At 39.6% G+C, this 13,546-nt stretch overlaps 1 protein-coding gene across 1 annotated transcript in view; it reads right to left on the bottom strand.

The window, feature by feature from the left end:
• The window catches only part of LOC146671037 (microtubule-associated serine/threonine-protein kinase 1-like), a 53,053-nt gene that overhangs the window by 11,941 nt on the left and 27,566 nt on the right, over positions 1-13,546 (bottom strand). Inside the window, exons 6-13 of the mRNA XM_085403198.1 lie at positions 10,722-10,882; positions 9,570-9,645; positions 8,664-8,873; positions 5,382-5,483; positions 3,396-3,528; positions 2,863-2,930; positions 2,405-2,481; positions 2,077-2,285 (exon numbers count right to left, since the gene is read on the bottom strand). Of these exons, the coding sequence (XP_085259324.1) occupies positions 2,077-2,285; positions 2,405-2,481; positions 2,863-2,930; positions 3,396-3,528; positions 5,382-5,483; positions 8,664-8,873; positions 9,570-9,645; positions 10,722-10,882 (1,036 nt within the window). The remainder of the gene's footprint in view (positions 1-2,076; positions 2,286-2,404; positions 2,482-2,862; positions 2,931-3,395; positions 3,529-5,381; positions 5,484-8,663; positions 8,874-9,569; positions 9,646-10,721; positions 10,883-13,546) is intronic.

Below are 13,546 nucleotides of genomic sequence, written 5' to 3'. Positions count from 1 at the left end.
ATAAGTTTGCTGCTGCCTTTGTATTGTATTGGGAACATTTAGGAAATGTTACAAAATATCATGTCACCTTTGACCTCTGACCTCACCGACCTACATTTCACATCTTCCTTTCTTTCAAGTTGACCCCAAAATGTGCTACATCTTTCTAAGAGCGTCTTGTTAAAGCCTTTTATCACTAATATTTAGTAATAATAATGACATTAGTTAAACAGAAGCATCAAACGAGTCTCCAATAGAGGATTATAAATAAATGAAATCCTTACTTCTTCAAAAAGCTCTCAGTGTCTATAACCCAATGAGACCTCTCAGGTCAGCAGGTGCTGATCCTTCACTTGTTCCCAGAATCAGATCTAAATCTGCTGAGAGCGCTTCAGTTACTCTGGTCCTATTATTTGGAACAAGCTGCCTGCTGACCTCAGATCAATTACTACTGTGTCTCAAAAACAGACTCAAAACCATTTCCACAGGCCTGCACATGATAACTGTGCCACTTTGGGAAGCACACTGAGTTTACATTTAAGGAAATGTGTCATGATATTCAGTTCAGTCAATATACGGTGGGATTTAGGTTATGGTGTATACAAACAGGAACATTTAGCTCACTAACCAGTTAACAGCTTAGAACAGTGGTCCCCAACCCCCAGGCCTCGGACCGGTACCGGTCCGTGAGTCGTTTGGTACCGGGCCGCGAGAGTTAAGGCTCAGGTGTGAAATGTATAGTTTTTGTCGGTTTTCAGCGTTATTTTGTTATCGTTTACTCGGTTTTCCTGGGTCTTTTCACGTGTGTTATGAATAAATTTTCTTTTTTTCGGTACCAGTACTAGTTTTATTTTGTTGTATTTATCCGCGACACCTTAAAGGCCGGTCCGTGAAAATATTGTCGGGCATAAACTGGTCCGTGGCACAAAAAAGGTTGGGGACCGCTGGCTTAGAAAACATATGTGCTCCATAGCTGGATTAATGCTGATTAAGCATCCACAGTATTGTTCTTCTACTTTTCATCTTCCGTACGTTTTTTGTACGCTATCTTTTGGTCTACAGCCATCATTTTACCCTCAAAACGTAGCCATTGTTGCCCTCTTTCATTCAATGTTATTATTATTGTAATAGATGGTATGGTTCTTTCATAAATGTCACCAATGCACAGCCTCCTACATCAAACTCTTCCATAGAAGAGTAGAGTTGGCTCCCAAAATTTGTCTAAAAGTCAGAAGTACAGGCTGTCTTTACACTGTCACCACGTCCATATAATAAACTCCACAGGCATGAAAACTGAGAATTGTGTAGACTCGACATTGCTGCCGCTCACGGTGAAGGAATTCTGTCAATACAACTTGTAGTTTTGTCTTTGGAAGCATTTGTTTGAGAGTCACTTTTCTGTTCTGGTGCCACTGGCTGGAGTCACTATAGCAGCCAGGCTCACACCTGCATCCTTAAATGAGCTCTGTCTGTCACTCTGCCAAGATTAATCTTAAAAACTTCTGTTTTAACTGCTGCTGTGTCAACAGCGTTTGCTCTACAGCTATCATTTTACCCTCAAAATGTAGCCATTGTTGTTCTCTTTCCAACAGCGTGTCTTCTGAAGCTCAGAGATGTAAACTTTTTAAACTGTGTGGATCCAAATAGAGGGATCGCATTTCAGTCATTCAGTGATTAAAAGAATATGAACTTTTAATATTACTTCAGATGCTTTCTGACTCTAAATTTTCTTTTGTAATTACTTAGCTTTTTCTAATTTATATTTTAAACATGTTCAGCTACTTTTCAACTTCTTCTTCTGTGTGAACGTCAGTTTTCAACCGTTCTACACTTTTGTTTTCACGTGACAAATTCTGCATTTTTCATCTCATTCAACATTTTTAACTTAACATTCAGCAATTATTTCATTTCAGCTCAAAACATTCAGCTAGCAGCATTCACACAGCAGTTTCTTCAGAAAATGCATTTTCTAGTTTTAAATACTATAATGTAAAATGTTGCTAAAATATTAGCTAGACAGACTGTAAACTTGTCTGAGTAAAACGACTGTCACTGATTGGGTTACTTTTTGTTTTGCACATGTAGACCTGTCCTCACCTTCTACGTACTCCATGACCATGCAGAGGTGCCGACGTGTTTCAAAGGAGCAGAACATGGAGACGACAAAGGGATTCTCTGCAAAGGTGAGAATGTCTCTTTCTACGAAGGCCTGCTGGATTTGGTTCCTCAGTATCAGGTTCTGCTTGTTAATCTTCTTCATGGCAAATCGCTGCCGTGTCTCCAGATGCCGCACCAGGTAAACAGCGCTGGTTCACATGCAGACACAGCCAGAGAGGCATGCAGTTTGACCATTTTATTTTCACTGGCTCTGTGTGCTTGTAAAGGGAAAAAAAGCACATATGTGAGGGAGAAAAGCTCTGCTCACCCATATGCTCCGTTACTTATCAGCTTGATGGTCTGGAAGTCTGCTTCTCCTGGTGGTTTCATTGCTCTCATCTTACCCTGTGGATCAAAGATCACAATGCAAAGATTAAATATCATCCAGTGGGAGGATAGAAAGCACGTTCTATATCATTTTTGTCACCTGTTAAATTAGTCTTTGCATTTATATTGTCTGCACAGATAAGCAGAACCTGCTCCAGGCATTTCCTATGTCCTCCTTCCTGTTTTTTATTATAGTTTTTTGTCTGCTTATCCTAATTTGGAGGCCATGTGATTCAAGGAAGGGGTGGATCTGGGTTCAACAGCCTCAGTGCAAATGAGCTAATTGAATGGACACAAGCCTGTTTGCCAAGTCATCAGCAGATGAAAACATTTTCAACAACCTTTCAGCCACGTTCAGCCAGCAGAAACGACCAGACTGGGGAACATTTTGGATCTCACCTCTGTGGAGTCATCTGTTTCAGGTGTCACTGGTCCCTCGCTGTCATAACTTTCCAAGTAAACCATATCTGATGACAAACACATGTTTGATCAAAAAAATCTGGTAGTCATTTTATTTTCTAATAAGGAGACTGTTTTGCTTTCCTTTATTTATGTCATATAAAAGGGCTCTTATTGAGCTTATAATAAACATGCCAGTAGTTATGCAAGCTCAGATTACACACTGGTATATGTGAGACTCCAGAAGTGCCACACATCTGTTATTTAAACCTTCTGTTTATGAGAAAGAGCCAATACCAAGAAAGCTGGCTTAATGCAGTGGTTCCCAAACTGTGGGACAGGCCTCACTGGAGACAAGCTAAAATGTCTTGTATCAGGCACCATATGATATGAGTGGCTACAGCAAGGCCCAGCATGATATAAATAAGAATAATTTGGAATTGTGATAAAACTAAGGATAAAACTATAAATTCATAAATGTCCATAATAGGCCCTGTTTAAACCTGTTAATTGTTTAAAGTTCCTCTACCCACCTTCAATCGGGTCTCGAGTAAGCCCCAGCTGGCCAATGATGTAACGAGGGATATCTGTTTTCATCAGATGACCCTCTTTGGCGTGGTCCTCAGCTGCCTCCAGCAGATGGTAAAACTCCTCGGGGTTAAACTCCTGCAGAGAACAACAATAAAACCTGAGTAGCTGATGTCATCAGGTATAAAGTTTTGGAGCTCATCCAATAATTATTCAATCAGCTACATTAAATTAGAGTGATTTGTGGTGATTTAATTTTCCTTTGAGTTATCCTGGCATTTGGTTGTGAATTTAATAAAATATCCAAGTCATTTCATGAATGACTGCCTCTGGATCAGCCCAGGATTTGTTTTTGTAGTCTGTGCTGCTACTGAGGAACTGATGGTGGTGGTCAGAACGGGGCAGGGAAAAGAAGCATCAGCTCGTCTTCCTTGCAAAAGTTAATACCACGTGTCACATTTGAGAATCTGCTGTGCATAAACAGAGAAGATCAATATGATGCCAATTCACAACAAACAGTAGTTTCAAAGTGCTTTAGGTTGTGTAGTGGCCATTAGGTGTGACTTGTAGGTGGTGGGGGTAGGGGAGGGGGTGTGAAGGAAAAGAAAAGCAGGGGCGCCTCCAGAATTTTTTATTATAGAGGGCGCCATATGGGGGCCGGTAAAAATATTTTTGTGGCACACTAAAAACAGAATTTCCACTTTTATTAAGCTGTTGTCAAATATAGGTTACTTGAAAAATCTGGCAAATAAGAGTGAAAGAAAAAAATTCGAAGCCTAGTTAATTTCATGGCATTGAAGCCGATGTCACTGAAAATAGGTTCATATGAAAACCAGATAAGATTTTGAAATTCACATTAATCTGTTTTAATTAATTCATTGACTGGAAGTTCTAATCATCGCTTTAATGATTCTCAGCTGAGAATCTTTAAAGAAAAGACAAAAAAGAAGAGCTGACAAACAAGAAATGCGGCAAAACTATGGGAGAAAAAAGAGAAAGAAAAAGTTCATGACAAGCTGTAGTGGCATAGAAATGCATTGTGAGTAAAAAAGAGGGAGTTTAGTGCTCTGTAGCGTAAGCCTGTAGCAAAACCACTAATATCACCTAATCTTGCTTTAACTACAAGTCTTATCAAAAAGTTATGAGTCTTAAAAGCAGAGAGGATGTGTTTGTCTCCTGAACTTAAACTGGGAGCTGGTTCCTGAGGAGAGGTGCCTTACAGCGGAAGAATCTGCCTCGCATTCCACAAAGCACACACGCTCTAAAATATGATCACTCGGGACTTTGCATGTGAAGAGAAGGATTTTAAATTCGGCTTATTTTTACAGTTATGATTTCAGATAAACTAGTTTGACGTAAAGAATAATTTAATTTTCAATTAGGCGTGCTCGCCAGGAGAGACTGGAACAAGCCCAATGAATCAATTCTCCACGTCACCGTCTGAGCTGTCTCTCACAATCAAGAACCACGTCAGCTTGGCATGACTCATGCAGGGATGCACAACTGATATCCTGTTACGAAACACCAAGTCACAGCAGGCTCCATAGACAAAAACCATATCACACACACACACACACACACAGACATCCTTCAACTTTAAACGACAACGTGGTCACGGTATGTTTGAGGCAGGCTGGAAGGCAGCCGAGCAGCAGGGGGCTACTGCCTGGTATTAGCCGTACTCTGGGAAGGCAAATTTAATCTAAATGCAAATGTCTCCGCCATCCAGACAGACTGGACCAAGTCTTAGACTGGTTTGCTTGTTTTCATTTCACATTCCTGCTGTGTATAAAATCAGACTGTTAAAATGCTCATAAGGGGCTACAAATATGTTTTTGCGCTGATGATTGCTTTTTAAAAATAAAGCAATTTGCCTCGAGTCACAGGAGCTGTGAGAAGTTCTGTGATGAATCATGGGGCTGGAGGAGGATTGTGATCATCGCAGCAGTCGATGGGTGGGTAAATACTGATAAGTGTGAGTGTGATCCTACCAGACACTCCAAAAGCCTTGCAGGTCTGGCGATGATGATCAGAAGCTTTTTCACCAACTCCGTGACAAAGATTACCTCGGAGCTCTCCGAGCGCTCAAATGCCTGACGTACAGACACACAGAGAGGCAGAAAGACAGATATGCATCAGCATTTTTAACATTTGCAAAAAGTGACATCTGACAACAATAAAACATGCACACAAGACAGAGAAAATCTGTCAGTCAAAAGACAGACGGAGGCACGAAGGTACATAATCAAAAAGCTGATCCAATCAAACCTAATCCAGGCAACCCAGGGTAATCACAGCAATCTAATCAAGCTGTAAAGATGGGCTCTATGAAATTCGCAGATACCTGTTATCTTCTCTGGCAAATCACATGCACAATTAGCCTCCAATTTGGCTCTCGCCAAAGGCTTTGTGTGTTTGAATCTAATTAAAAAGACCTGAGGTGAATCACTTAATCACAAATCTTGCAAAGCTTCGCATATCCCCATCACCTGTACCTGATCTGCTCATGATCTGTTTTATTGATGTTTACTCACAAAGCGTATCTACAAATTAATCTTTATGCAGTTCATCTGCTTCACCTTTCTCTCCTGCTCACTATTTGAATACTTTTGTTGAAAAAAAGGCATTCTATGGAAAAAGAAACTGTTTAATACAAATATAAATGAAAAAAGTCTAATTTTTATATTTTTATTTAATTTCATAGAAATGGCTGTTTTCAGGCTTGCATTCTTTCTAATGAACAGCAGGGGGCGACTAATCTGGCTGCAGAAAGGAAGTCCACTAGCATAGAAATATACGAGGAAAGGAACTTGCAGCTCATTTGATTTAATGACCTCAGTAAACATCATCCTGTAGAGTTCGTGGTTTTGGTCCCTAGTTTCGAGTCATATTAAGCACAGCATGTAGTTTCTTTTGTAAATTTGAGACCTCTTTAATGTCTAGAAGAACAATAAAGCAGGCTTTGCTTTAGTGCAGATGTACCTTATGTCTTATGTCCCATATCAGAGCGCATTCTCTTGATTTACAGTCATATATGACCTGCACACTTTCCATATGGCAACAGTGAAACTGCTCTGCTTGAGGATTTAAAATACAGACTGTTCAAACACTTGGGTGACATCACAGTGCCTCTTTTATGAGGAGTCTCCACTATGTTCAGCACTCAGTCTGTTACTTGGTGTGGCATGTTATTTGGTACATCACACTGGGTTTGGCAACCATTTTAGCTGGAAACAGCTGCCTGTTGTGGCTAAGAATCAGGTTGATGAAGGCCAAATAAGAGAAACTTAAAGGAGCTCAGTTGTGAGCCACACAATTCATGGATATATTCGAAGAAGTGGATACGGCACCACCGCTCAGCCTTTCTCCAAAATGTTCCCATTGGTCACTCTTTGATATTGCTCTTTACAAAAGCTCACCCAGGTGTTTGATGATTGCGACAGGAATGATGGATCCGACCACACAGTTCACATGTTTTACACTTTACATTCGTAAATCTTACTGGGGTGTGATGCTAATCAGTAATCTTGCTAATCTGTTTCCTCTAGGAAAAAAACACATGGAAGCTGCATGTTTGCTTGTAATTGATAGGGTGATACCCGTATATGCAGTGATGGGAATAACGGCGTTTTTTCAGTATCGAGTAATCCAACTGATTACTATTCCTATCGTTACAACGCCGTTACAGTTACTATTTTTCAACAAACAGACGGTTGAAGCTGTGTTCAGCTTACTGCATCTTATATCAGTTGCATGGAAGTAACTGTGAGTAATCTGGACGCTACAGCTTTAAGCAGCTGCGCGCGCTCCCGCAGACGGTAATCACGATCACTGTCTAGCACAACACCTGGAGCTAAGGGGGCAAAACAATCGCATGAGCGCTGCTGTTTGACCGAGGAAGAATAAAGTAGTCGTGGTAAGCCAATCACATGACCACTTCAAGATGACAAAGCAACAAGGAGTGATACACCTGCTGCTGTCAGACCTGCAGGTATCAGGCTGTGATTTTCTCCTTTATAGTGGACAGGAATTATTTTTTTGGAGTGGCACAAATAAATTGTGTGGCATCTTATTGAATGCAGAACAGCTGATTGTTCTGTAAATAGTTTGAAATGGTTATTTAAAAAAATCAAGGTAAAAGGTAAATGGCTGCAAATAACTTGTTGTTTGCAAAACTTGTGCATATGATTTTAAAATTGACAATTTATATTTGCATTTAAAGTTGTGAAATGTGATTCATTAAACATGTTTGTGGTTGTTACAGTAAAAATATACTTTTTCTACTGATTTTATGTTTTTTGTCTGATTTTAGATCAGTTGTGTTACTACAGTATGTCAAAATGAAAACATAACTGTAAATTCAGACACGTGAGGTTGTGCTGAAAAGGATGATACCAAACAAGGCAAAGTAAATAGTTTTTAAAGGTAAAATGTGGAGGGAAAATCAAAAGTAGTTAAAAATGGCCAATTATACCCTGGACCCCAGAGGTTTTTTTAAGTAATGCAATAGTTACTTTTCAAGTAATTAATTACTTTTAGAATATTGTAACTCAGTTACTAACTCAATTACTTTTTTGATGAAGTAACTAGTAACTATAATTAATTACTTTTTCAAAGTAACTTGCCCAATACTGCATATATGCAAGCATCATCTTCAGTTCTAAGCAGTCTAGATTCAGTTTACCATACAGTACATCTCTAAGTCTCTGTCCCCCCCTTGATTTCTCTATGATGTTCACCATTACTGACCACTCTCAGAGAACAGCACTGGTATTTTTTTCCTCTATAAAGTCATTTTAAATGTACCGTCATCCACACGATCCCAAAAAAGCTACTGGCTGTCACCTTTGAATCTGTTCCTATTTATGACAAAGCCACTGTACTAAGAATACAACACATGCTTTATATAATAGATAAAAGATGCTAAAATTCAGTGGAGCTGGGGTAAACTGTGCCTTAAACCTTTTCCAGTGAAGAGGAGCAGTTAAGTTGTCTGGTTGCAAAAAGAAGTCCCATTGAGTAAAGAAAATGGGCCTTAGTAAATACTTTCTTGATGAATTTGTGGTCTTAATCTCCAACTTCAAGTCTTATTAAATCCAGCATGATGTTCATTTTGTAAATTATGGTCCTATTTAGTAGGAAATGATTTAGTGTGTGGCTACAATGTGACTGGCAAGTTGCTACTTATGAGTGCGCAGCGTTCCTCGGTTTCTCGGTCAAACCCAGGGACGTCCAGTTTCAAAAAAACAAGATGGCGATTGCCAAAAACTCACATCATGAAGCAGCTTTTCCAGATTCTCCTGTAGCTCGAAGAAGTACACAGAGGTGATGAGGCCTTCGCGAGCTTTGGCCAGGCAGTCTCTGGCCAGCTCTGCTATCTGATGGTGGATGAAGCTGAGGACTCCATCGGCCAGCGGAAGAACACTTTCAGGCAAGTAAGCCTGGATGAACTCAGCCAGCCTCCCCTCCATCTGAGCCGTGGCCTGGTGGGGGACAAGGTGGCGTAAGAAGACAGCAGAGGAGATTAGGTTTAGGAAAAGATTTATTTTCTTAGCTCGGCCGGATTTATGCGAGAGAAAGTTCAGGAAGCCGTTTCATTTGCGATTCAGACAGCGTGGCTCTGCTGATTTAGTCAGACTTCAGCACAATGTCTTTTTCTTTTTTTCATTTCACTTGTGTGAGAACAAGCCCAAAGAGCTTTTACCGCAGATGAACTCTAAACTATAATGCTCAATTTCCTATGGTTTGATTTTTATCACTGTCAAAGCTTTCAGCTTCTTTCCTTCTGATACCGACCTCACCGACCGGCTTTATTTCAGTGTTCATAACTGGAGCAGTATTTTTACATGCACTGAATAAATGTAATATTCACACTGACGGGGTGAATGGAGCTTGGCACGTTCTCATAATCTTGTTTGCTATGGTTTAGCAGCCCACATGGTTACGGTTCTTTCCCAGTTTCTTGGATGCAGGATATAAAAAATTTGCATACACAGATCTCTGATAATGTTTAATCACAAACTGCAGAGCTTTGACTGTTTTTAATTAGTAACTGAGCACCGAAAAGGCTCCAAAAGTTTACTATTGTGTGCATTTAAACAGAATATGATGTTATCGTGAAGGCTCTTTGCAAGTCTCTGTGTGTATGTTGTGTTAGTGTGTGTGTGTGCGTGTCTAACCTTTGGAAAACGCTCTTTGTACACGTGGTTCATCATGACTATCTCGTTATCGTAGCAGGAGGAGGAGCGTCCTGGGCTGCAGAGGGACACAGGGGAAAAAATTCAGCTTTTCCAAAGCAAGGGCTGAAAACTGTTATATAATGAGATCAATGCTATAATCGACATATCTGAAATACATTTAAAATAGGCTTCAAGACGCACTGTAAAATGAAAAAAACAGTAGATAGTTTTCAATAAAAGGGAGTGATTGGAACTAAAGTAATTATTCACACCAAAAGACAAAATTCAATCATAGTTTTCAAAATTATTTGTGTTGACTATACATGAAAAGTTAACTAAGACATTACTGACATTTTGTTTTTTTATAGAGGTGTTTTGCCCATAAACTGTTGGCATTTCAATACTCTAATACCTAATCAATACTAAAAGACAGTACTGGTTTATATACGTATTTACTTGATGACTTTACTGAGGTTTAATGTACTCGTACTTCCGTGTCATGCTGCTTTCTTTTTATGTATTTTGGATGCAAGTATTGTACTCTGAACTCCGTACTATTTATCTTAAAGTTTTGGATTATCAGGATTATTGGATTATTATAAATCCATTTAAAAGTACTTAAATCCCCAGCTGCAACAATAATGAGATCTACACGTTAATAAATCATAATTATCATCCGTTACTGTCATGTATCAAATTCTGAAAAGTGTAATTTGACACAGAAGTACTTTTACTTACTTTATTTACTTTGAGTATATTGTGATTATATAACCTATGCATTATTAATCTACTCCAGTAGGATTATCATTTGTATACTTCATCCAAAAAGCTTAATTTTTTTAAACTATCCAACAAAAGATCACTTTTTACATAAAAAGTATAACAGGTCATGAGCCTAAAACTGATGTTTTCTGCATGGATTTTATGTCCAATTAAAAATATTCTGACTTGTGATCCTATATAAGCTAAAATATTTTTTTATTGGTTAAAGGCCTCTTTAACGATAAAAACAAAGATGTTACATAAAAGCAGTAAGATCAACCACTGGTGACCCGGCAAATCTGCTTTTAAGTAGTGCCTCTGAAAAGAGGACAGTGCGCTGGGCAGCAGACGCTGCTGTTTAATTTCATGAGCGCCGCTGCTGTGTCTAACCTGAGGCTACGGGAGCGAGGGCGCATGTGGGGAGAGCAGCGGCCCCCATCGTCATCCATGATGCTCTCTGTGCTGCCAAAGTGCTTGGATAAGAAGTGGAGCTCATCCATGGTGGGCTGGAAGGGCAGCTGGTGCAGTCGCTCCTGAGAAGAGCTGGAGGACTGGAAGAGGGAGAAGAGGAAGGGAGCCAAGAGGGTGGAGGAGGAAGAGGAAGCAGACGGTGAAGGGGAGAGAATTAAGATGATGGAGGAGGGGGGTGGGATGGCAGATGAGAAAGGGAAGTAGGCGTTGGAAGGATCAAACAGAGAAAGTGCCAGAAAATTAACGACAAAACTCCACCAAATGACGTCCAGCAACTGCAGAAGATAACGATCTGAAAGCTAAATTATTAAAGTGTTTGACAGTCTACAGCTGTTATTCCTCATGGATCCAGACAGTGTGACGACAAACCAGGAACTGAAAGATAATGACGCCTCAGGGCCAGACCTTAAATCCATCTGTCAGTAAAACTTTGTCTCCTATTTCCTTTGCCTCAAACAGGGACAATGAGACCTAGACCGCCTCCTCTTACATTTCTAAGTGAAAAGAGTGAAGTAAGGATGCAGATTCCTCCCTTTGTTTATTTTATGTGTGGATGTCAAGATTTTTTCCTCTATCTTGGTAGAGTTGCATATTATTTTCCCAGAGAGCATCTGCTGAACTGATCCAGCTGTTACTTATATTTCTGTTCAAGTGTGTGTCTTTTTGGCTACAGTCTGATGAGCACAAACTGGGTCTTCTTCTCTCCTTGTTCACTGGTTTTTCCAAGTATACGGGGAATTCTTGGAAAATGGTTAGGAATACACCTTTGGGGCCCAAAATTTTAAATTCTTGCAAACAAGATGAAATAGAGCATCATGATCAGCGTGATCTTTCCACAAAGCTATAATCTGGTAACGCTGTCGGCAAGAAAATGACTCCATTCAGTATTTATGAATTTGTGGTATGATGTGAGAGAATTACTTTAAATAGAGCAGAGACTGAGGGGCCAGCTCAGTGTGATTCATAACATTCACAGCCTTTTGTTTAATGTACTATTGTTGTGTTTCTATTCATAGTATCTGGCTTATTTTGGTCTCTGATTAAATTAGCATGGAACCGCATGTGCTCTATCTCGCGTAGACGTCTCTTCACTACACCACGTGTCTCATCGCTCTCGTCCCAACCGGCTTGGCGATCGTCACTTTCCCCTCTTGCTCTCTTCCCTTCATCCATCTAAGCCTCTATCCACAGCCAGATGGAGAGAACAACCAGGCCCCTGATATCACTGTTATGCAACACGTCATGCTGAAGGACAGGCAGGGGAAGAAGTAGAAGTGACGAGCTGGAGATGGATACATTTTAATTGTTATCTTAAAGTGAAAATGTATATTCAGCTAATACAAACTGGCTTTCATAGATATATCTAACATGCTACATGGGGAAAGTTCTGGTATGCTGAAAGGGTCGATAATCATTATAATTATGGTTAATCATCATATAGCTGTGGGGACAGGTCTGATCAATAAGCCCACCCCTCAAGTAATTTAGAAGGAATACAAATTTTGCATTGCTATAATAAGGAACCATAAGGATCTTTCCAAAATAATCATCAGTAAATGTCATCATAAAGAGTGCATCTAAAAGTATCCCCTATAATAACTAGTATTGGTTCTATAATTCCCTGCACTGCTGTTCTGCTAGCTGTCTGTCCAGATGGTGTTGCGCTATCCTAACAAGACTTATTACTTGATTTTTTTCAGACACGTGACCACTAACTGTGTGACGATAACTTGTCTTTTTGACGTGTGACAATCACGGTGACAGTGTAGTAGTAAATAGGCCTGGAGACCGGTCCATCTCATCTGGCAATCACCGGTCATGAGAGAGAAGCACACGTTCCCTAGACTTGGCAAAGGTTGGCAAAACCGAATCCTTGTGATTGCTTTGGTGTTTGGCATATTTACATAGTTTAAATGGAAGTGACGCCGGCCAGCTACTTTTCATAAAAATTGCAACTCAAACCCTTCAAATTAAAAGCGCAACTTTTAAATTGAAGATAGGAAACACTTCCAACTAACTGAGAAGGACACATTTTTCACAAGCAATCGATTGCTGAATCACCTCCAGTACGGTGAACAACTCAATATGCACATGACGTGAGAAACCTCAGTAGACTAATTATATCAAAGACTGTATTGCTTTCTATTTGACTTGAATAAAATGTATCAAAATGTAAAATCCAAAGCAGGAACATATACCAATGTCTTGCTTTGCCTAAAATAAGGACCTGTCACAGTGCCCATAAGCTTTTCAAGGACAGGACAGCATTGTTGGTACTTGAAGTCTGAATTGCCAGAAAAAGACGTCCATGTATCATTTCACACCAGAACTAATTTCATAGAGGGAAAACAAACAGATTTGGTATAAACAGACTAATCAGTGCTAATCAACCCATTAATTATTAGCTACTTATAAGTTATATCAAAAGTTTATTAGCTACACAGTAACCCAGCAGCCAACAATTTACATTTAAGCTAATGCTTTTGGGGTTACAACCAAATTGTGATGTAAAAGGAGCCTTCAAAGATAATGTTGGTACTCTTCATGTTCCAAATACTTAGAAATAAGTTATCAAATGAATTTTATTTAACGCTATATAATGGGGCATATTTACAGAGTTTTTCATACAGTAGACTAGGAGTGCAAATTGCTTCAGCGATGTTTTACTTGGAGTTTCGTGACCTTAGTTTTATAGTGAAGCTATATGACTTCTTATGGATATCCAATACTTTTGACTGTTTTAC

The sequence above is a fragment of the Rhamphochromis longiceps genome, linkage group LG4, assembly GCF_057381845.1.
Source record: "Rhamphochromis longiceps isolate RC_006_pf linkage group LG4, R_longiceps_female_GT1.1, whole genome shotgun sequence".
Classification (NCBI taxonomy): Eukaryota; Metazoa; Chordata; class Actinopteri; order Cichliformes; family Cichlidae; genus Rhamphochromis; species Rhamphochromis longiceps.
This window is presented reverse-complemented; position numbering and strand designations above follow the sequence as displayed.